General features: G+C 41.0%; 1 protein-coding gene across 1 annotated transcript; it reads left to right on the top strand.

Moving 5' to 3' along the window:
- The first annotated feature begins 266 nt into the window (after positions 1 to 266).
- PPDPFL (pancreatic progenitor cell differentiation and proliferation factor like) lies at positions 267 to 6,555 on the top strand. The gene is made up of 6 exons (XM_082364003.1): positions 267 to 3,593; positions 4,720 to 4,801; positions 4,901 to 4,999; positions 5,326 to 5,397; positions 6,207 to 6,304; positions 6,468 to 6,555. Exons 1-4 carry the CDS (start codon positions 3,293 to 3,295, stop codon positions 5,333 to 5,335), a joined length of 492 nt encoding a protein of 163 aa, XP_082220129.1. The 5' UTR covers positions 267 to 3,292; the 3' UTR covers positions 5,336 to 5,397; positions 6,207 to 6,304; positions 6,468 to 6,555.
- Positions 6,556 to 25,148: the final 18,593 nt, after the last annotated feature.

Genomic DNA, 25,148 nt, shown 5'->3' with positions numbered 1-25,148 from the left:
CGTACGTTGGGGAAGCTCTGGGAAAGGAGGAGAGTGACCATTAACCAGTGTAAGTGGGATGGTAACAGGCCGCATGTGAAGGGTGTATCATCTTCTGCAAGCGCCAGGCAGAGGGAGCTGACGGTCAGCCTCAGGAGCAAAGCAGGAGCTGAGGTGGGGCGGGGGGTGGGACGCTGGTGGCCCCGGGTCCACAGCCCTTCTCCGGCCTCACTCGACGCCGATTCTGTGAACTGTAAGCTCATCCTTCAGGGACTCAGGTAGGAAACTCACAGGAGGAAGGTGAGGGGGGTGAAGGGTGATCCCCGCCACGGGCAGCACCCACGCAGACTGCGTGCCTTTGTGAATCACCTGCTGCACGTGTTCATTGGCAGCTTTCGTTGTCAGAGGTGCCCAGTGTGTTTAATATGGCATGTCCAATGGCCTGGATGTCACCGTGTGTCTGAGATCCCTGACGTGCCGTGTGCACACGCAGACATTTCATATTTCATGACCGCAGCCGGGAACGAGGCGGAGGAGGTGGAGTTGCCCGGGTCTGATCTCACGCTGTGCACTTGGTCAACCGTCTGACCGCGCAGGCTGGTAGTAAATCATCTACCAGCAAGACTCTCTTTCTTGCCATGAATTTCCATGCTCTACAGAGCAGCAATCGGATATCTATCTACTACTTCATCCATCGTCAATAAACCCAGAAGGAGTAATAGTGTCTCCCATGTGATAAATAGGTCACCTTTCAGAGAGGCTGCCGTTGACTTTAATTAGTACTTACTCTTCCTTAAACCTGCCTTTCTCTTCCCTTAGTGAGGCGTCCGTTAGGTTTGAAGGGTGTCCTCAGAGTTGGGCTCTCTTCTTGTTATGATCGAAGAGAAATGTTTGCATAACTTAATTCTAGGACAAAAGACTTAGTGAAAATGTGGATGGACCTAATTTTAATACTGAGCTATTGAAAAATGACGTGAGTCGGAAAACAATCGGGTAAAAATTAGTCTCGTTATGTCATGCTTATGGTGTGGAAATCTGAGCCCTGTTATAACATTTTAATTATTAGCCAAGGATGTAATTCTCACCACCATGCACAGGAGGAATAATACATTGGTTTTATCAGATTTTCAGAACACGAACTACTGTATGTGTCAGGTTTTGTACTGGGTGTTGCTAAAGGGAAAATGAATAGGGTACTCCCTGTCTTTGAGAAACTAGCATTCTAACAAATAACTCAATAAAATGTGAGTGGTATAATAGAAAGTTACAAAAACTAGGGTCAGGTGGGTAAAACCTTGGTACCACCAGCCAGGAGAGGGGTGTGGCGTAGTGGCCAGGGGTGGTGCAGAGCTGGCAAGAAAAATAAGAGTTATCTCCCACTCACAAGGAACACACGAACTCACATTACAAAATTTATGAAGAAATCTAATGGCAAGAAACTCAGCCAACAGATCAACAACCGTGACAGAAAGTACATCTGTAAAACTAGGAAAAAAATAATGCAGCTAAAGGGTGCTTATAAGTTATTTCTAAACTGAAACAGAACAGCTAGTTGAAAACAAAGACATGTAAGGAGATACCTTCTGATTACTTACAAAAAAGCTGGTGCTGCAATATTAATATTAGGCCAATGAGAATCTAGGGCAAAAGTAAACCCTTAGTGCTGATAAAGGAAGGTGAAAGCCAAGATCCACCGATAAGCTATGACCTCATGATTCTGTGCACACCTTCCCACATGGCTGCAAAATACAGGAGGCCAAAACGGACCGAATCAGAAACTGGGAGGGCAGGAGGTAACACATTGCTAAGTGTACAGATTATTTGTTTAACATAGTTAAGTAACAATCAAATAGACACAAAATCATGACTGTGCAGTAAATGAAGAATTTTCGCTCTTATTAATACACACAAAAGCCACTTCCAAAAATTATTTCAAAGAATGAATAAAAAGTTAACATTCTCTCTTGACAATACAGTGGATTTAGGAATCATCAATTAAAAGATAATTTAGAAAATTTATATGTTTGGAAAAGAAAAGCATCCCTAGATAATTCAAATATTCAAGAAATGTCATAACGGCAGTTACAAAATATCTTGAAATAAATAGGAAGAAGAATAATCGTACAGTAAGTAAAAGGAAGAAGAATAAAAGCAAGACAGAAAATAAAAAAATATAAAACCAAAGAACAAAAGAGAGGTAGTTCTTTGAAAGAACTAATTTAATAGAGAAACCACTAGAAAACTAATCAAGACAAAAAGTGAAAAGGCAGAAGTAAATTATACTGGCAACAGGAAGAAGCCATAACCAGGTGAAGTAGGTATTTAAAAAAAGCCATGACGGCAAACTTAGATTAATGGTTTGAACAAATGTGGACCTAGCTGACTTGAGTAATTTTGTAAACGTCGCCAAAATTGATTTAAACGGGTAAAACCAAGAGCCACCAAAGAAGCTGAAACAGCAGCTGACAGCATCCTCATGTCAGTGTCAAGGGAGCCACAGCTTGACCCCTCGGTAAACTGAGTCTGTGAAATGGCAAAACAGTTCACATAAGGACCATTACCAAAGCAGAACAGAGACTCAGCTTCTGTATGAACCAATAGTATTGGCAGAGCGTCGTCGAGTTACTAGTTTCTCCATCTGCCCCCGATCATTCTCGCTGGAATCTCTAGCCCGCTGTCCATCGGGGCGACAGTGAAGTTCTTCCCGGGAAGGCCCCCCAGCTCCCCTGAGCTCTTCCCTGTCCTCCGAGACCCTGTGACTCGGCCCTGCATCCCGGTGTCTGTGACGGTGTCCAGTCCCCCGGCTGGCCTGGCAGCCTGTCACTCTGTCCCCCGCAGAGCCCGGCGGGGTGCGGTCCCCAGAGTGCCTACTACCCACCCCGCCCCCGTCAGACCAGCAGAGCTGAGCCGCGACCGTCCAGAGCCGAGGGCAGTGCCATGTCCGGGCGCAGTCCTGCCGGGCCCAGGCCCACCTGGCAGGCTGGCACGGTCAAGGGCGGAGGGGCGTGCAGGGCGCCTCCGGCTCCGCCTGCGGTGGCCCGGTGCCCACCGGCGTGTGCTGCCAGCTCCGCTTTCTGCCTTGCAGATGGTTAACATCGCTTCCCCTCCCGGGCAGCGGGTCTGTCCCGGATCTCGGCCAAGTGGCCCTTCCACGGCGTGCCTTTTCTGAAGAAGCTTTAGAACCACGTTTACCGTAAAGAAAGGTTGGAGAAGGCAGGCGGGTGAGTGATTGTCACAGCTGTGTTCACACTTCTTCCCTGACCTTTAGTGTTTCAGGTGCAGCAAGCTGTAGGCATTGTTATGGTACTTGGTTATGTATTTTTTTCTTGTCTTTGCAAAGGAATCGCATTTTTTGTTTATTGCAATGTATTTGATTGCAATTTTGTGTAGACTCTTTAATTCTCTTTATGAGATTTATTACATGGTAAATTATGTTGCTTTACACACACACACACGCAAAATACTCATGGAAAAAGGAAAAGGAAATTTCAGCATTTCGTCCCTGCCCCTGTTTCGCGGGCTGCTGGTCACCACCTCACTGGCTCCTGCTCCGGGGACGATGGCATCGGTGCCTTCCATTGGATGCCTTCTGGCCAAAACCCAGCATTATCGAAGTAAGTTGTACCACCACCGGAGGGTACCCCCAGAGAATATGATCTGAGATGATGTTTGTGGGATATTATTAACCTACATATCACGTCCTGCTCAGAACTTAAGGGAGAAGAATGACAATTATTTGTGACAGTGAAGAAATTAGGAATAGACCTCATCAGAGACCAATCCGAATCAATATGGTCAAGCCTCATGGCTTTGCTTTAACTATGCTATGTTACATCCATGAAACCGCTGACACATAAATAAGTGAAAATAAGCTTATATTTCATAATTATGTTTTAATTTCATGTACCTTGCATTTAATAGGATATGTTAAAAACTGAAAATTTCACATAAATAACATATTCATTTCTTAGAAAAGAGGAGCCACAGGACTCTGCCTCAAAGATGTTCTCATTTCCACTTTCTGCTGTGGGTAATAGCTCAGCTTCTACCTGGCCAGTTTTATTTTTATTTATCTATCCGTGATTATGTATAGCTAAAGAGAAAATTGTAGCTTCTTAAAGAAACTTCAGAAATTTCATAAAACGAAAACAATCATTTCAGAACCAAATTATCATTTAAGGGATGTATGCCAGCATGTAGAAAACTCTTATTTCAAGGGTTGTTTGTAGATAAGAGTTGGACACATTTATTGATTTATTCTTTTCACGGACAATAAGTTTACATCCTTAGAAATTATTTTTATATCTTGATCTTTTAAAGGACTTACAGGTTTAAAATACAAGTATGATATGACAAATAAAATGTATATACCGTACAAGTTACTGTATATAATATACAAGAAATATTCCTAATATAGTACAATAATATTCATTCTTCATTTTGTGCTTCCTAAGATTTTGATTTTGATAACATTTATAATACATTTTAAATTCTACATTTAATCTGTGGAGAGAGAGAGTTGTCCACCATGGACAGAAATTTACTTTATTAATACAAATGTAATACGCATTATTCTGGAAGACTTCTAATAGGCTGATAATTTAATCAGATTTTCAATTCATGAATTCATGATCAGGATTAAATGATTTCAAACCATGCTACTTGAGCATTTATATATAAAAATTTGTGTTTGTTGGCTTGTTGTTTACTTGCCTGTTTATTATCATCTGTTTCCTACAGAAGCCAGTGTTTCTTCAGGCAACTCTTTAACTGGCTCTGATTCTGTTCACTTCGTAGATGATGACAAATCCCAGCAAGGTATGTCGTTTATTTCTTATCAGCATCACCCTCATTATTTCCCTTCATTTTTCATCTCTCAGATGTGTTTGATAAGGGAGTAATGTCAATTTTATTTGATAAGTTTACCTGAAGTGGCAGAATCCACCTGGTGGTTTAAATCCTTTTTCCAGTCTGAACCTGTGCTTTCAAATGTAAAAAGAGAAGACCAGGCTGCTTGTGGGTAAGTTTTAGCCTTTTCTGATAAGGATATTTCCTTTTCAGAATAGAACAATACATGTCATAATTATCATGATAACCAATAAGGATAAAACCTAGCTGTCTCCTGGAAGGTAGTGAAGGCTTTGATATGAAGCGTACTTGAGGGTAAAGGTGGGGAAACAGTTTCTCCCTCCTTCTAGTTAAGCATCAGTCAGATCAGAGCACGCTTTCTCATTCTATCTCTAGAGAAAAAACTGAAAACTCATATGCCGATTATTATCATGGTTTAGCGGGAATGGATCGGGAATCAGAGGCAAGGTTCTAAATTTGTTTTTCCAATACCTACAGGAACAAATAACAATTATCTACTCCAATAAAAGGAATCACAGCTCCTCAGGGAAATGGCTGATCCCAGGACAGGTAAGAAACAGTAAGAGACAATCCTGGACCATTTCATGATGCCAAAAAGATAGAAATGCCCCTGAGATGATGGGAATGTGTCAAAATGACACAGGAACGAACCGGGTAAATCTGGGACTATTTCAGCAGTAAAATAATGATAATAATAGACAATTGCCTGTAGAATAAAATAAAGTCCATTAATCTATTTAGATATAAAAAATACTTGAATGAACAAATACATGAGAGAGAAGGAAAAGCTCTTTCTTGCAGTGTAATTCCAATTTATAAACGTAGAAGGAATGATGGAGAATCGTTATATGACAAACACACCAGCAACAGTTGTTCCAGGCAAGAATTACCCCAGGACTCTAAAATAAATGGGCACAAGTGTGAGAAACAAGATATCACAGGCTCTCAGAGTATCTCCCCATAAAGTACCTAAGAATCACAAAGGGGAAAAATAGTAACTTTCTAACGGAAAAACCTGTCAGACAAGCCTGAACAAAAAACAAACAGAAAACAGTGAGCTAGTTGCTGGCTGTCCTAGACAATCCTACTAGGTCCCACTGCTGGTCTGGACTGGCCTCTGTCTGGGCACCAATTACCAGTCAGAAGCCGGCATTTGTGGGTTTGTACACAACACATTTTGAACTCTGTATCATACTGAATAGCACAGTTGTTATTCTAATGGTTTTTAAAAAGTGACTGTGTTGTTTTTTACACCCTTTACTAATGACTAGCTACTAATTGGGATAAAAAGAGTAAATAACAATGCAGTCCATAGATTCTAATGTTAAAACATCAGTGTTTTGATACATTTTCCACAGAATCAACTAAAGACGATACTTTGTAAAATCAAAGTAAGGCCAGTTGTTGAAAAGATGTATTCTTTACTCTATCAAGTATAGTGATTTGAATTATTTAGGTAAGTGTTTCATTTATTTTTCCGGTTTACCTCGATTGTAAAGACAACTTACAAAGAAGCATTTCTCAGCTAATCACCTTTGACTTGCAATTCAGTGGGCATTGTTGTAACAGCTGACTATTCTAGGCAAAGAATTACTGTTCTTTGTAATTCTATGTAACAGCCAGTTACAAGCCAGAAGACCACCCGTGGAGGCCCTGCCCCTGGGAACCGCACCCTTCAGCACCCAAGCTACTCCCAATGACTTCTCCTTTACAAGAAGATGACAGCTCCAGCTCCCTGCTGGGCAGCTCACTTATGAAACAAGATCACCTCAGCCACCCCCATGGCTAAAGGTCAGGCGTTCTCCTCAACGGTCCTGCCACCAGCAATCAGCTGCACAGGGAATACTGGAAAAGCCTTTGAAAACACGGGCCCTTCAAGCGCAATGATTTATGCAGAGTAACTTTCTCATTACCCATATTATTTTTCAAAAAAATTTTAAACATTAAAAGTTATGTTTAAATTTTCAAAAATTTAAGTTAAGCGATCTTTACATCTATTGATGGATTTATTATGCCTTAAAACTGAAGCACTGATGCCTAACATAAGGGCTTTTAAGGGCATTGGATTCAGAAATGTAAAAAAGAGTTGCAAAAACTGTATTTTTAATCATGAACATTGGAAATAGAAAACATACCCATAAGTACATTACCTGTTAAATATGTTACTGTACATAACTGGTTATTGTGTTGACTTTAAAACTCATGATTTTAAATTATATTTAACAATGTGGAAAATCATGAAGATACAAAGTTGGATGAAAAAAGCAGGATAATCTCTATATGGTGTGATTTTACTTGTATCTAGAAAGTATGTATGCTTAAGAATAGATTGGAAGGAAATATATCAAAATGGTAACAATGGCTATTTCTGGAAATGGGATTTTGGGTGATTTTCATTTTCTTCTTTATATTTTTTCTGTGTCTTTCCACATTTTCTAATATGAGCAGGTTTTTGTGTACTATTAGAAGGCAATACATGTTATTACATAGAGGAGACCTGGAATTCATTTTCTGAGTGTGAATCTTCCTTACATTGGGCAGAGTATTCCCTACTTTCCTCAGTATTGGGTAGATAGTGCCAAAGGAGCTTCAGTTGAAAAATTTCTGATACTTCTTGCAGATATTTTTCAACGTAAGATGCCAGGCTTAGGAATTAGGGGTGCTAAGTTCCCTCAGAGGTTGACCTCCCTACAGGCTCATGGGGCTGATGTCACACTGAACACGTGTAGGGAACTTGTGATTGTTGGTGAGGACGTCTTTCTGCCCAACCACAGGACCACGCAGCTACGGCAGCACCGGCATCCTCAGTGATGGGCACCAGTCTTTACCGCTCCTTCCAGACGGGACGTGCGTTCCTTCTATGTCACGTTCCTCCATCACTTTGCTGTCAACCAAGGGACTCAAACATCCCTTTGGTCCAAGAGTATATCGTTGTTGACATGTTACTGCTCTTCTGCTGGCTACTTGCCTTTACACTTTTTATATATTTGTAGAGGCCGATTAAACCTTTGGACTGTATATCTCATTTGGCTTTAGTCGAAAATCAAATTTCAGTGATTGAAGACTGAATTTTTCCAAAGTGAGAGAAAAATATGGTGAAACAAAATGGTAAATTGTGGGAGGTTTTGTTTTATAAGATTATTAACAAAGTCATTTTTTCTTAATCACTTGGTATATGTGTGAACAGATGGCTTGATTAGTTTGTTTGATGAATTTCCCAAAATAGGTTACCAAGTTGGTATTCACTTTGTTTACTCAGAAAGATACTATTTGTTAAATTACATTTTTGCCTATGTGTCTGTAGTATTTTGATTGTGTCAAAGGGATTGCTTTTATATTTGTTTAGACTAGTGTTACTGTTACTGAAAGTTATTACTGTTTAAAAGAGTTGAATTTTACATAAGATTTTAAATCAAACATTCTATCATGAGCATATATAGTTATCAAGCATTTTAGAGTGGTTAACACACCTACATACATATATATGTGAGCATATATAGATGCCAGATAGACAGATAGATTTCAATAGACAGATATGAATCCTGAAAAAATATAAGGAATCTTTCCAAAAAATAATGTCAAAGTGAACTCTTATATAATGATTAAAAAATTGAAAAGATTGCTTTGTGCTGTTCCAGAGTTTCTGCAGAATAAGTATGATAGAAATAAAGAGAATAAAATGTCTTCTAGGTAAATTCTAGTTAATTGCTTCTAAAGTAATTTTCCCACAGTTCAGACACTTTGGGGCTGTCTTTAAAAAGTACCTCAGACGTAAGTCTCGGCATAACTGTTGTTTTAGTTAAAATATCTCCTGCCTGGCTTTGCTGCCTATTGGGAAGATAATAAATAGTGAAGGTACATATGTTACAGGGGTGTCCATGTGATTTGAGACGTGCTATGATCATTCTATGATTTATGAAATGTTATTTGACTTGGCCTGGATGTTGGTATTAAATGCGACAAGGTTTTGACAATTTCTCCTCAGTTTCTGTGAAATTATATGTTGAGATTCTGCTAATTTTTTTTTGAGAAATGGTTTGGATAGCAGGTTCCACGTTATTGGCCCCATGTCCTTTATAGATAAAGCCACCGACAGCCAATTCTTCAATTCTCTCTAGAGTAAAAGTCCTCCAGCTGGAACTTAGGCCTATGCAATGCTTCGTACATTTTATAGAAGTTAGGGTTGTAGGAAACAAAATTGCAGAATTCCATTGGGCTATTAGAGAGTGAGGATAAATAATTGTTCATGTTGAACAGGGTAGAGCTAAACTTCTAACTCATGGAAATTCAAGAAATGGAAAGAGTCGTAATCAATGCCCCACCCTCACCCCAGTGACATCTTCTAAGGCCTCACACCACGTCCTGTAGTTTCTCCTTCCTTGGAGACCGGCAACATCATTCATCAGCCCGCACATGCAGCGAATTAACCTCAAGAGCTTCCCTTACATCCAATCTGACACCAGGTCCTTTCGATCTTATTTGGTATGTTTCCAAGATCTATCTACTTATTTCCTTTCCCACCATCACTACCTGAAGCCAAACTTTCATCGTTTCTCCCGAAGGCACTGCCATGACACCCTAAGTGGTCTACCTACGTACGCCCTTTCGAAATCTCTCCAATGGAGAGTCATCTACAGATTAGTCACAGTCATCTTCACAAAACACAAATCTGCAAATTCTCCCCCGTGAACATGCACACAGACACACTCACATGTCCACAACATTCGATGATTCTATTACACTCAGGATAAAGTCACAACTCACAAATGTGCGCACGTCTAGCCATGCAGATCCCCACCAGCACCTCCAGCGCCCTGTGGTCCAGCCCCATCAGTCATCCCTCTGTCCTACCTGGGCACCATCTTCCCTCCTGCACTGAGGCGTCCACTGTCTCCACTCTGTTCTCTTAATTCATGTCTACTCATCCTCTAAAGCTTAGCTCAAAAGCCTCTTCCTTAGAGAAACCTTCTCTGATCTACTTAACTAAATTAGGTTTTCCATTATAGGCTCTGATAGCCCGTGTTTTTCTCCTTCCCAGCCCTCATCGCAGTTATAATTTTACATGCGTTTAGTTATTTCTTTTCTGCATGGCACTATATGTCTTCCCCACTGCACCATAAACTACCCGAGGACAAGGGTCACATCTGCTCTACCCAATGTTTTATCCCCAGCTTCTGACGTAACAATTAATATTTGTCAGATGATTGACACTGCTTCTTCGGCTAGAGCTCCCCTTTCCCCAAGAAGCATCACATGTCAGGAGAGAAGAGTAAACACTAAATCAATACAGAAAATAGTTTCCCCATAGCGGTAAGTGCTGTAAAGGAGGTAAAACAAGGCATTTTGTTGAAGAGTGACTGGGAGAGGACAGAGGTGGAGGCCGGGCTGCTTTGATTGGTGTAGTTGGGAAAGGACACACGGAGAAGGTGCTGAGCGAGGCGGAAGCGGCCGGCTTTGTGAAAAGTACTCCAGGTGGAAACCAGATGCGACGTACCACGCTCTCCGTGGTGTGTCCAGCCCCCTGTGACACTGTGGTGAGGGGACAGCTGCTTTGGAAGAGCTTGGTATTTTCCATGTGGAGGTCAAATTGCCTACAGTGTTTGTTTCCAACCAAACTCAGGATGAGAAATGGTGGGGCTCGGAGTTTTGTGCTTCCTTCTTAAAGAAATCCGTGATCTATGAATGAATCGTCCAAAAGCACACTGTGTAGCAGCAGCATGAAGTAAGGTCACCCGGCGCCCTGCCCCACGAGGCTCTTCACTCCCAGAAATAATTTTCTTCCCACCTCACATACCAGATGAATACATAAATTGCTATTATTTAAGTTTTTTCTCATTTCTCTTCAAAACATAGTCTTAGAACTATTTTGTATCAAAGAACTAGAAAAAGAGAGTGCTACACAATTACTCTCCTTCCTCAATAGATTAGAAAGAATGTTTTTCAGTTTTGCTGTCTGAAAATTTTGTTCTTGTTACAGTATAACTCTTTGGTTCTCAAAAGGTTGGGGGGGAAGGTATGATGTGTTGCTAATATAGACAGTGCTTCAGACAACTTTTATTCAGCCTTTAAATACACTTAAGATAAATTCCTTATAACCAATATGTATTTCATTTATTCAGAAAAAAATGATCTGTATTATTTGTTATATAGTTTTACGTAGAAGAGGTGGAACACAGAAGTTTTGCTTCATCATTTTTAAGTTAGATATATTAAAACTTATTTGCCTCCAGGTTGTAAGGACAAAATATATTAAATCCTTTGTGCTACAGTAATTATTTGATTAAGAGACAACTGGGGTGTGAGGTTCATAAATATTTTATCCTTTTTACATGTTTAGTGGAGGTTTTTGAATTAATAAATGAATGGTTACGAGAGCTATGATTTGTATGTCAACTCACTGCAGAGGTTAGGATTTTGAAATTCCTTTGCAAGGAAGAGTGGCAAACATTCTATTTTCAAATAAACTACCTTTGAAAATATTTGTGCAGTGTTACAAAGCTCTTTGAGGGAGCTATCCACCTTCAGATTTCAAGCTAAATTTCACCGTGAAGAGAAAAGGCAGCGGAAGGCCACCAAGTAGAATGAGCGCGTTACTTTGTCCTTTGTCATCCCGATGGGTTCCGACACCCGTCCATCTTCCGGTACCGCTGAAGCTGCTTAGCATCTTGGAAGGAGACCACGTGGCCCCTGGTGAACAGAGCGTCCTTCCTCGGAGCTGCATCAGGTTCAGGGCGGTCCCTGAGGTGGGAGCACATCTGAGTGTGTCTAATGGGGAATCTAAGAGCTGAAAGGGGCCTGAATTCTGGACCCCGTGGGGGTCGGATCCCAAATTGAAGGCAAAGTAGACTTCATTCAGGGCAGTGCTGTCAGACCGGAAGACAAATCTGGGCATCTATGGGGCTGAATTAAGTTTTCTCAAACATATTTAAAAAGTTAATTGCAGTTCAAGTATTTTCCTTTTGAAACCACCTTTTAACACTATTCCATACTCCTCCTCCTTTTGAAACTCTAGAAAATATTAAATTTCAAAATTCTAGAAAATATTACATTTCAGTATTTAGAAAACATTAAATTTAATATTCTAGAAAATATTAAATTTCAATGTATCGTCTCTCTCCTGCTAATTATTATAATTAGTTATTTACAGTGCTTCTGTGAAGCACTGTGTTTCTTCAAATGGCAATGACAACTTCTCTGATGCTGAATAATTAAAAGGACAGGTGACAGAGAGAAAGGCTGGGCATATATTACAAAAGTATAAAAACTTCATAAGACCCTTGGGTATTGCCTGAGAAGGAAGCAATTTATTTGGGCAAAGCTGCAGCCCTGCAATTCTCAAAATGTGGTGTGTCTAAGAATCGTGAGGGGAGTTCGATAAAATGCAGATACCGGGGCCCCATCTCCAGAAATCCGAAGTCAAGGGTCCTGAGCTGAGGCCCGGGAATTTACTCTTTGCTGAGGGGTCCTGGCTGCTTGTGTCTGATATGAGGAGTAGTGTTTTATTAGATTGGCATAGACTGCAACCATCCCTCTCCCCAAACTCAGGAAACAAGCTACTATGTTTAGCTGTAGTGGTCGTTTTAGTGTGGAGAACTCAATGGCCTGGGAGAGCATGCAGGTGATTCTGGAAACAAGATCGTGTAACGTGGAGAAGTTATTTCCTATGAGAAGGGTTAGGAGTTGAACACGCATAACCAGTCGACTTCAGCTTTTGGAAGGAGAGCTGGAGTTTGGAAGGACTTTCCACTTGGGGAGAGAGTTTTCTTCTACATCCTCAAATGGTAATGATTACCAAAAACTCCTAATTTTAAATTAAACTTCACTTCTTGCTTTTCAGTCCCTAATTCACCCACGACCTATGTTAGAGATAAATGCAATTTAAAAGAAGGATAGTTTTTCTCAATTTATCTCCATTGCACACCTGTCATAAATTGCCCATTATGCTTCTTTGATAATAATTTTTTGTTTGTTTTCTCTGATTCTGTGACAGCACTACAGCTGACAAAATAAGTATCAGAAAACCCATCTCTAAAATCACTTAATTTTCAAAAATTGCGGTATTTGAATGAAATCATTGCAGAATTCTCTGTAATGGGATGGGTGCCCATTGCTGCCTGCAAGAGTGGGTGGGCCACAGATTTTCTACGCTGTTTGGCTGCAATACAGAGATTATTGTCAAACCTTCCATCTGGCCAGCAGGCCCCTTTCCTGGTCTTCTGACCTGATCAAGCAGATTCTCCTGGGGCTTTTTGTTTATTTGTTTATCCTCATTGGTATTTCCTGGCCGCTGTTCCCTCCAGGATTCAGTTTAGGGAAAAATAAAACCCAGGGAACTCACCTCTGTGTCCTTCCTTGGATCTGAGGACCCCAGCCATTCCTCTCTTAGAGACTTCTGGTGCTTTTTCAATATACAATGTCAGGGTTTTTAGTTTTACTTAATGGGAGGAATACATCTATTCCATCAGAAGTCTTTCTCTCTGTACTTTTGTCTCCAGAAATTTTCTATTTTTGCTTTTTATGTCTCCATATGAAGTTTGAAAATCTTGCCTTTTCCCCCTTATTTTTTCCAAAATGTTGTTGCTATTCCATTGTGACTGCATAACTTTCAAGATTAACTTAGGGAGAACATTCATTCCTGTTGAATTAATTATTTCGCCCAAGATTAAGTGTGCTTTTCCACTGCTCAAGGCTTCATTTGCATCTCAGCTCTGTCTCAAAATTTTCCTCACATTGATCTGCATTTTGGGGGCTGGTTGTGTGCCTAGATGTTTTATAATGTGTTTCCTTCCATCTCCTCCTCTAAATGCTTGTGTTTAGTGTGTTGCAGACTAATGATTTCTGTATATTAATTTTCTATCTAGGTATGTTATGAATTCTCTTGTCACTTATAACAGTATTTCAGTTGATTTTTTAAATTAACAATAAACAGTCATATAACCTGCAAATAAATTATTATTTTACCTTCTACCTTCTGGTTTTTGTACCCCATTTCTTCCTCATGTCCCGTTGTGTTGGCTGGTATATCCAGAGCAGTGCCAAATAACACGACCTTTACAGCGGAATTGCACAAGCTGGGGAGAGGATCTTTCACCCTGTGTCCTTGAAAACACACTGACTTGCAACACAAAAGCCCTTGGAGTAGCGATCAGGAAGCTTGTTGGGCCTGTGAAGGAAGTGTGCCAAAAGCTTTCTCACTAAGAGGGGAAAAAGCAAGAGATAGCCTTTCAGGAAAGCATGTCTGTATTTAATTGCTTTTTTAAAAGAAAAATGGATGCTGATGGTTTAAGTGCATTTCAAAATCCATGAAGTTAATTTTAATCCATGAGCATATGACTCAGTTCATTTAATTATAAAATTGATCTGTAATTTTCTTCTCTTGTGGTATCATTTTGGACTCTTAATGTTGGCCTTACATCTTGTAAAGAATTTGCAATATTCTTTCTTTTTCTAAGTTCTGGAAAAGGTTAAAAGTGTTGGCATGATCTTTTCCCTAACGATTTGGTGTAATTATCCAGAAAAACCACCAGAAAGTGCAGCTTTTCAGAAACCACGTGAGGTTGCCAGGGGGCAGCTCTCAGAACAGTTTCTGCATGTCTATCCTCATTTCATCATCCTTACCCAGTTCATACAGGTCATCACATTTATTTGCAGACAATTGATCAAAATAATCTCTTGGAATTCTTTTTTTTTTTTAATTTATTTATTTAATTTATTTATTTTTGGCTGTGTTGGGTCTTCGCTGCTGCACGCGGGCTTTCTCTAGTTGCGGCGAGCAGGGGCTACTCTTTGTTGAGGTGCGCGGGCTTCTCATTGCGGTGGCTTCTCTTGTTGCGGAGCACAGGCTCTAGGCACTCAGGCTTCAGTAGTTGTGGCTCACGGGCTCAGTAGTTGTGGCTCGCGGGCTCTAGAGCGCAGGCTCAGTAGTTGTAGCGCACGGCCTTAGTTGCTCCGTGGCATGTGGGATCTTCCCGGACCAGGGCTCGAACCCCTGTCCCCTGCACTGGCAGGCGGGTTCTTAACCACTGCACCACCAGGGAAGCCCTCTTGGAATTCTTTTAATTGGCACGGTTGTCATGTTCTCTCCATCATAATATGTCTTATTTTTAAGTATTTTATCCTTGTTTTCTTCACTGGATGGTAGATATTTGTATATTTTGTTGTTTATCACAAATAATCAGCTTGCATTAGGATTTTTAGTCCTACCCTTTCTATGATGATCTTGAATTCATAAATATTTTCACTCGTATTAACGATTGCTTTGATTCCCTTGTATTTATTTTGTTGTTATTTTTAAAAATTCTTCTGTTGGCACTTAGCTTATTTATTTTCATTCCATATGAAAATTTTAAATATTGTGAGTATTTTTTTTAAAATAAATAAATTTATTTATTTATTTATTTTTGCCTACGTTGGGTCTTCATTGCTGTGAGCAACTGTGTAACATATTGCTTTCATTTTTCTCTTGCAGCATAAACGTTACCACAAGTTTGGCAGCTACAACACAAACTTAGGACGCCCCAGTTTTCTGGGGCAGGGGTCCGGGCAGCTTGGCGGGTGCAGTGTCAGGGTCTCACAGGGGGGCCATCCGCACTTCTGGCATCCTCCAAGCTGAGGGAGACTCTTGGCAGAACTAGGGTCCCGTGGCTGCAGGACGGCGGGCCCCGTCCTGAGGCCGCCTGTAGGCTGTGGCTCTATTTCCTGATGCCTGGCTCCTGACAGCCCGTGAGCCTCACCCCCTTTGCGCCCCATGCTCCACGCCCCGGGCGAGCGGACACGAGAGCCCTCACTCAGGCCCGCCCTCATTACAACAAGCCCCGGTGGGTCTCCTTCCCGGCTCTCTGAGGCTCTTTCCCACCAGCTGGGGACACTTGTCCCGTTGAGAAAGGCTCTTGATGACCAAACGCTCGATGACGTGGGTGATTGATAAACCTCTTCCTACCCTCATGGTGGGTGTCATCTTGTGACTGATGGGGGGCTCCATCCTACTGGTCCAAGTGGTGACAGAGGGCGCTGTTAGCAGGTTGCTGAGTCAATGACCACTGCTGGGTTCTTTCTGATCCTGCTTTGGCAGTGGACGGGCTCTGCCGTCTAACGTGGTTTGTGCCTTGAGCGGGCGGTGCTGCGTTGGTCCAGCCCTTCCAAACCCCTGTGGTAGCTTTAGCCCACTTACGTTGGGGGGTTCAGTAATTCACTGGGATTTAGGGACAGAAGTATGGAACCAGGACCCTCCTCCAAGGAGTCCTGAGTCACGTCTCCTGGCCTAGAACTGTCTGTGTGTCTGTGATGCTTGATTTCACGTGCAATTTGACTGGGATGTGGGGTAGTTTGCGGTTACACATTATTTGGTCAAACATTATTCTGGCTGATCCGTGAGGATGTTTCTGGATGAGAGGAACATTTTAATTGATAGACTGACTAAAGCATTTGCCTCTCCCCCATGTATGTGGCCTCATCTAACGCACTGAGGGCCTGAGTGGAACAAAGGACCGAGGAAGAAAGAATCCTCTCCCCTGCCTGCCCTGACCTCAGATGCTGGTCTTTTCCTGCCTTCAGACTCTGACTCACATGGGAATGTACATCGTGGCCTCTGGGGCCTCCAGCCAACCCACCTGCAGGTCCTGGGACTTCTCAGCCTCCGTATCCAGGGGGCCAGTTCCTTATTATAAGGAAATAGATGTTATAAATCCTTTGCTTCTTTTTTTTTTTGGCTGCCTTGGGTCTTAGCTGAGGCACGCGGGATGTTCGTTGAGGCATGTGTGATCTTTCCATTGCGGCCCATGGGGTCCTCTGTAGTTGTGGCGTGCAGGCTTAGTTGCCCCTCAGCATGTGGGATCTTAGTTCCCTGACCAGGGATCGAACCCACGTCCCCTGCATTGGAAGGTGGATTCTTTACCTCTGCGCCACCAGGGAAGCCTCGTAAATCCTTTGCTTCTGCTTCTCTGCGGAGCTCTGACCAGTACATGAGTCTCAGCAGGCCCAGGGGAAAACTCCTACCGTGTGACCAGCTGCTTGTGCGTCCTAACCGGGTGTTGGCCCGTCCACACAGCGAGCAGGGGGCAGGCTACGCTCTGTGGAAGGTACTGGGGGGTGGCTTGTGAAAGAGCGGTCTTGCTGGGGCCCTAAATGCCTCTGCAGTGGCCTGTGCCTGGGTCCTGACCCTCAGGGTTACAGGGTCACAGAAACACCCTTGGCATCCTGTGGTGCAGCAAAGGGGTTCATTCAAGGCTGACTCAAGCCCAGGGTCCTTTAAGCCTATAAAGTACCCACTGCCTTTGGGGGCACCTCTAACCTCGACGACACTCATTTGAGGCTCTGGTTGAGTAGAGAGAAATCGTCCTGAAATATACGAGTAACAACAACAACCGAAAAATTTAAAAAAGGGAAGAAAGAACAATGAAAGAAAGTAAGACACCTGGGTTCAGCAAGGAAAGCAAAATACTGAAACAGGTCCACACTTTGACTCAGTTAAAAACACGAAACTTATTAAAAGTCTTTGCTGAAAAGATCAAAAGCCTCTTCCGGGCTCCTGCGCCGCCCCGCCCCCCATGACGCCGATTCTGAATGAGATTTAATACGTGGTGCGATGCATACAGCCTTCGTTCTGGGTCCACTGCAGTGCTCAGACTTATGGCGCTCCCTATAACTTCAGGGGAGCTCCTGAATATAAAGTGGAAGACAGAGGATGCTCATCTTGACCATCGGGACTGTCCCCGTGGTTATGACACGCACGCCCCTGAAGTCCCCCGCAGTGGGCGTGGACGCTCCCATGCAGTGAGTAATGAACAAAAATTAATTTAAGTCTTTGGCTGGAAAGAACACAGGCGCCTTACAGCGGCGCACCGTAACCTCAGCACTGCAGCCCCTCGGGAAGGCCTCAAACCCAGTGTTACTGAACTACTGACTCGGGTCCGTCAGCGAGGGAAGGTGTTCTGCTCTCACGGCCTCTCTCAGCCTCCCAAAGGCAGCCGCCTTCACCACTGAGCACACACCTGCGTGGCACCCACGGGAGCCCCCAGCTGGCACGGTGCTGCAGCAAGGTCCTACCTGCGTCCACTGTTCAGACAAACAAATAAAAGGAGCTCACTGTCACTGTAAAGTGCCCTTTGTAACAGATATTTGTTTTCTTATTTCCAATCCTGAATTCAATCACTTATTTTATTAAGGTTACAATACCTGTATTTTTGTTTGTTTTCATTTGTCTGGAATGTTTTTTGTGCAAACTTTTTGAGTTTCTTTGTTTTCTGGCTATTGCTTATCTACCACTTAAAGTTAGATCTTACTTTGAATTCCAATTTGTCTTTTAGCATATGAGCTTAGCTCATTTACATTTGTTTATGTACAATAGATATGTTCGATGTTATTTCTTAGCTCACATGTTGTGCTGTGACTCCTATTTTCATAGATCTTAAAATGAATTTTACATCAGTCTGGCTCACTGGATTTTCTTCTTTAAAATTCTGCTCTGTATTACTCCTTGCTCTAATGGTTAGCTAAGGTGATCACAACTTTTACTGATGCTGTTTAGATAATACCTATTTGTTTTCTTCTCTATACAATGATGGAATTCATATAAATCTTCCTTAGTTAAAAACCTTGGGGCCACATGTTCAGAATTCAAAATTTTTAGAATTTTAGAATGATGGCATAGTGCTTACCTATGCATTATATACCAACATACAGAACTGAGCACGTTAATATTACAGCATGATCACACAGTGCAGAAAAAAGGAGATTATAAATAGCAGCCCATTCAGATCAAGCTTTGAACTGAATGATTATCTAAATAAGTTAGTATCTTGAGAATCAGGAATTAAGAATTTCAGAAAAAGGATTGTAGACCTTTGTACAATATCTTCTTCTGTTTTTCCCACCAAATGTATTTAACTGATTATGCTATTTTTCTTTTGTTCATCTTTATAACGTCAAATATACCTATATTTCTACCGTAGGCTTAGCAGCATTTAACTATATCTCTGTCAATCAGCTATTTTTAAACATTGAGAAAACCAGAGCCATACAGAAACTCCTACATTCTTTCTCTTTCCAATTTTAGCCATTTTATATCATTTCTACATTGCTAAGATTTACAATTTTTACATTTTTTTTCTGTAACCATAATTACCATATTTATTTCAGACTTTAGTCAAACAATTCACGTGCTCAATTCTCAATGCTGGAATTTTGCCATAATAACTTAATTCACTAATTGGTTGGCTGAGGTTCATTCTCTGATAGTTTCCTGAAGATTAACTTGTAGGAAAAATGTTCCTTGGGCACTCCCATGTTTGTTTTTAACTCTGACTTTGTACTTCCACTATTGTTTGGCTGTGCTTGAAATTCTTGGACCATTTTCCTTTCCCTGAGGACTCTGGCCATTGCTCTGAGGTGGCCTAGGCTTGAAGAATGTACGTATAGCTGAATCCTGCCTTTCTCTTTCTTTATAGGAAGGGTAACATTTTATGTAACTGTTCAAATTACTGTTTTTAAGTAAATTCATGAAGATATTTTACTGTTGCTTGTTTTGTGTCATTTTACCCTCCTACATATACAGGGTTTATTTTAAATGTAAAGATTCCAGTAGCTCTTTACATCTGGAGATTGTTTTCTCATGGTTTATGAAATCGTGTTTTTGTTTCATTGTTCTAGTTCTTTCCTTGGACACACATGTATATTTGAGTTCCATTTTCCCCATTATTTTCATATTTTCTCATAATGCTTTTCCAAGATCAAAATATAACTTGTATACCGTAAAACCTACCCTTTTACATTGTACAGTGAATTTTAGTATATTGACAAAGTTGTGTGACCATCACCACTCCCTAGTTCTAATTTCGTCACCCGCAAAATAAACTCCATACACGTTAGCACTCATCTCTCCTCACCTCTTCCACCCAGACCTTCGTACCTACAAATCTACCCTCTGGCTCAATGGATTTGCTTATTGTGGACATTATAAACGAGGAATCATACAATATATGAACTTCTGTGTCTAGCTTCTTTTACTTATCATAATGTTTTAAAGGTTCTTCTATATGGTTAGATGTATTTGTACTTTCTTCCTTTTTATGGCTGAATGTTACTCTATTTATGGATGGACATACCAGTTTGTTTATTCACTCATCAGTTGACACACATTTGGGCTGTTTACACTTTTTGATTATGAAAACACTACTATGAACACGCATGTACACTTTTTTGTGCAAACATATGTTTTCATTTCTCTTGGTCACATACCTAGGAATAGAATTGCTGGATCATATGATAACCCTGTGTGAAGTGGTATCTCATTATAGTTTTGATTTGCATTTCCCTAAAGACTAATGATGTTGACCATCTTTTCACATGCTTATTGGCCATTTTTGTATTGTTTTTGGAGAAATTTCTATTTAAATTCTTTATACACCTTTAATTGGGTTGTCTTTTTTTATTGCTGAGTTGTAGCGTCCTTTATATTTTTGGTTACTAAGATTTGCAAATATATTCTCCCATTTTGTAGGTTGTCTTTTTACTTTGTTGATAATATCCTTTGAAGCACAAAAGATTTATTTTAATAAAGTCCAATTTATCTTTAAAATACTTTCTTGTTGCTAGTGGTTTTGGTGTCACATGTAAGAGATCATTGCATGATGAAGATTTATACCTGTGCTTCTTCTAAGAGCTGTGTGTCTTCTCAGGTCTTTCCTGGGCATGTGCTCTTATACACACAGCCTTCTAGCCTCCCAGGGACATAGCAAAGCTTTTCAAACATCTATAGACCCCTCTTTCCCCAGCTTTTCCTTTTAAGCTTTTTGGTGTTACTCTATTTTTCCCCCAACTATTATTCACTGCCTCTGGAGGCTGCAATATTAAACAATTGCTTCTGATTCTTTTTGTCAAACAACTCCAAGGAGACTACTTCACACTGGGTGAGGTCCTGCAGGTCAAGCTCTGAATCAGATCAGCAGCCTTGGAAGTAGCATCCTCCAGAGAACCTTCAGACAATTAAAATAATCCCAACTCTTTGGAAATTCAGCTTTGAAGGAGCTCAAAGCCTGTTGTATCTTCTCTAGTCACTGCAAGGTTGATGGTTTTCCCCATGATGGCAGGTGTTTTCAGGGCTCGTATGGAACCAGGGAGAGGAATATGGGAAAAAACTGCCACAAGTTCACATTCTTACCAACATTCAGTCTTTTTCTAAAAAAATAAATGTTCTAGAGTGTTGCAAGCCTTTGGTTAATTTCCAAAGTTCTGAAAAAGTTGATTTGACCATTTTTGTGATTTTCCCATTGCTTTCACGAAAGTGAGTATTTTTGGAACTCCCTAATCTGCCATTTTCACCTCACATCCATTGTTCCATGTAATGTGTTTGTTGCCATTTCATTTGCTTGCTTCTGTTTTTCTTCCCCTCCATGTTTCTTGCTGTTTTTGTCATTTTTACTCTCCTTTAAGCTGTAACTAATTCGGTCTTGATTACCATAATGATTTTAATTTTTTCTTCCACCTGTGTTGATTTTGTTCATCTCTTTTGTTAAATCTCTTAGCATCCTCAGCTCTTTTATCTGCTTTTTGATGCTGCTATGGAGGATATATTTTCTTTTCTTTCTTTTTCCTTTCCTTTCCTCTTTCTTCTTTCTTTCACTTTTATTCATGTCAATACATTTGGTCAAAAATTTCATATGCTCTTTGGTAACATTTTTACTGTTGTTGTATACTCTTAGACTACAATTTGTTTACAATACTCCTTTATTTCTTGTAGAATATTTCAGGTGTTCTGAGCTTGTTCCTTTATATATTCTTACTCACTTTTGAACAAAGTAAGTTATTTCTAAACAAGTTTTTTTGGTTCATTTTTGGGGGCTTTTGGGCAAGAGTTTCATGTGTGAGTTGTGTGCTCTGGGCAAACAGGAATTCTCTTTTATTCACCAGGTTTCGTATATGTGTGTGTGAGTCCTTAAAGCCATATTCTCCAACTTAAAATTGTCCCTGCGGTGCTGTTTGTGATACAAAGTATCTCTCCTCCACCCATGTTGTACCAACATATTGTTCTTTCAAAATATGGCCTTTCCGAGTGATCTTTCATTTGTCTGTCTCTGCTTTTTGAGACTCTGCACTAAAGATCAGGGACCTAATCTTTATCAGCCTCACGTCTATGACAGTTATTATTACAGTCAATATTTGCTGGTCTTGGACCCCAGGCTGCAACATTTCCCAGGCACAGAGGTGATCAGTTGACTTTTTCTGAAATTCCTGGCACTCCTCTGAGTGTCCCCATGCACTTCTATTTCATCTTCACTAGTTTTTACTTCTTACCTTTCTTTCCTCGTTTTTTGTGGTCCCTGTGTTAAAAAGTCTCTTAATTTTACTGGAGACTGCTTATTCAGTTCTGTTGTTTCTCTGTCTTGTTTACCTTAGACAAATTCCAGGAGGACTATTGTCAGAGCATGACTTTATGTTGCCACATTAAAACTGGCATTTCCATTCCCAGCTCATCTTAACTTCATATACAACCAGAACAAGGATAATTAATTTTAGAATTTACAATAAACATATGCATTTGCAATAAACATATGCAATATCATCACACTAGAATGCGTGCTTAGAATGTGGTTCACCACAGGATTAATTAATTGGAATTATCTGCTTAAAATATTTTGCTAGGTCCCTCAGGACCAATGATAATTATTTATATAACATCTTTTCCAGGATAGATGTTAAGGTTGCAATTAGACATTAAGTGGTTTACATGAAGATGAAACATATAAATCTAAGCTTATAGCACAATTTGGCTTTGGATTTATAAATTTATAAATTCAGAAAGCAGGTGTTGAATTTTCACCTTTAACACAATCTGCGTAACTTGGAAGAATTTTCTGAACTTTAAATCTCACTTCTCTAATCTTCAGGATAGGAATAATTAAAAACAAACCCCCAAACTATCATTTGGGTTTATTGTAATGATGTAATGAAATAATGTACATAAAGCTTCCAACACAGTGGCTGGCATGTAATAAATACTTCATGCATGTTAGTTGATTTATAGTTAGCTATTTTAATATATGTAGAACATACATAATAAGAGCATGTTCTAACCAAGTGGATTAATTAGCTAAAGAGATTTTTAGGTATAAAGTTTTCTATTTTTTTAATGGAAATATTTTTTAAATGTCATAAAATATTCTGAATATTTGAAGGAAGGCAATAGTGCTTTATTTCTTACAGAGGCATTGCTCATATATCCTTTGATCTCCATAGCAACCCAATGAGGTACGCAGATAGATGGGAAGAGAAATAGTAGGAATACTAATATATTTCCCCATTTCTCTGTATAAAGCAGCTGGTGCTGACAAGTCTTTACCAGCATCACCTGAAGCTGGGTCAATGTGGTGAAGAGAATATTCTTGCTTTGCAGGCGGACAGACCCAGACCTGGATTTTTCAGTCGTAGCTATTAGACCTTCAGCAGGTTACCCGACACTTCACCAGTGGTAACAAGACCATCTCATCCCAAAAGTTGTTCTGGAGATTGAAAAAACTATCAGTTACTTCCCCTTATTCCTCTGTGTTTTGAGCTGTTGATGGTTCCAAGGCAAACACATTTAAGTGATTATTTTCTTTACTGCCCCTAAGGCTAGGGAAGCCATAGTTGAAGTGATCTAAGGTTAGATGGATAGTGTCAGAGAATGTTAAGAGTAGTTCAATACTTTTTAAATGTTATTGGTAATGCAGCCTGGGAGCTTCCTGAAGGGTGTTCACTGTCTCATGCCAGTCTCAAGAGCTGGGTGGTGTCTAGTGAATGCTGTGGAATTAATACACTTGTGTGTAAGGGCCAAGGTTCACTCAAGGTCATGACTAGGTTGATGAAGCACAACTCCCAGGTGCTTCTACGTAGACGTTGAGTCTGGTGGGTGGTGGGTTTCACCTCGGAATAGCTGTTGCTTACTTCTGTGTGGGCACGGGGAGGAAGGAGGGAGTTCCTGGGCTCGTTTCCTACGGCTCCCTGACTAATTACCGCAAACTGGTGGTTTAAAACAACACAGACTTATACACTTATGGTTCTAGGGGTCAGAAGTCCAGAGCTAAAATCAAGAGGCTGGCAGGACTGTATTCCTTCTGGACGCTCTGGGGAAGAATGGGTTCCTTGCCCTTTCAGCTCCTAGAGGTGCCCTCATGCCTCAGCCCTGGCCGCCCTTCCCTGTGTCCAAACACAGCAGCAAAGTGTTGAAGACTCACTAGGTATCATCTGCTCTCCCTCTCTGCAGTCCGCTTCCAAGCGTCAGGACCCTTGTGATCACATTAGAACCACGCGAATAATCCAGGACAATTTCCCATCTCCAGGTATTTAACTGAATCACATCTGCAAAGTCTCTTTCTGCCATTAAAGTCGCCTATTTGCAGGTCCCAGGGATCAGGATGTGAAGATCTTTAGGGGTCCTTATCCTGCCGACCACAGAGCTCGCTGGCAAAGATGAATTACCTTAGAACATAGTCTGGGCGCAAGGTTAGGGCATTTTCGGCTCAACGGCAGGTACGGCCAGCTGCCTCCCCCTGCTTCTGGGAGACCCTCATTTATTTTCCTCCAAACAAAAGCTGCCCTGATCAAGCTCTGAACTTCCTCGTGCACTTAAGAGTCTGTGTTGGTGACACCCCTCACATTCCAATGCATTTCTTCCAGTGGCCCAGATTTAGCAAATGATTTATGCTTAAAGGGAGTTTAAAGGCAGTTGGAAGCAATTACCTCCTTGGAGTACTTTTCAGGAATATAATACCTTGAAAAAAAAGAGGGGAGGGGTTCTAGGGAAAAGAATTGCCTTTTAGGGCAGAGTCCTCTGTGGCATGGTCTACCTTACTGTAATAAGCATCTCTCACTGAGTTCTGGATGGCTTGCCAATTGCCCTGTAAATTTAGCATCTTGCAGAGTGCCAATGCCCCATGGAAAATTGTCAATCAAGACAAGTTTGCCAGCTGTGCTTCTACATGCCTCCTTATCAGGTTGGCACTTCCCGGCGATTAAATATGACCATAGCCGAGGATCTCTCAGCACTGAGTGTTCAAGTAACCGGATAGGAAGCAAGCGCTTTCAGGATTCCTGGGAGAGTCTAAGACCCGGCATCAGCTTCTCTGCATGAAAAGCTGTCCAGAGCACACAGTTAAAGTACCATGTTTTCCTTTCTGTGCATCTGCCTTAGACCCTTTCAACCTCCTTCCTACTCGTATTTCATTTCGTACGTATGTAACATCCATGTATGTATATGTGTGTTTCACTGAGTCTGCTCAGACCTGCTCACACACACACACACACACACACACACACATACACAGCCA

This window comes from Balaenoptera borealis (assembly GCF_965194805.1).
Source record: "Balaenoptera borealis genome assembly, chromosome: 17".
In the NCBI taxonomy this organism is placed as follows: Eukaryota; Metazoa; Chordata; class Mammalia; order Artiodactyla; family Balaenopteridae; genus Balaenoptera; species Balaenoptera borealis.
This window is presented reverse-complemented; position numbering and strand designations above follow the sequence as displayed.

What these genes read in the sequence shown, in the direction of transcription:
- PPDPFL (XM_082364003.1), top strand. Translation starts at nt 3,293, where the DNA reads ATGTATTTTTTTCTTGTCTTTGCAAAGGAATCGCATTTTTTGTTTATT. An exon ending in CAAAACCCAGCATTATCGAA is followed by an intron (nt 3,594 to 4,719) that starts GTAAGTTGTACC and finishes TGTTTCCTACAG; the next exon opens with AAGCCAGTGTTTCTTCAGGC. An exon ending in GACAAATCCCAGCAAGGTAT is followed by an intron (nt 4,802 to 4,900) that starts GTCGTTTATTTC and finishes TTATTTGATAAG; the next exon opens with TTTACCTGAAGTGGCAGAAT.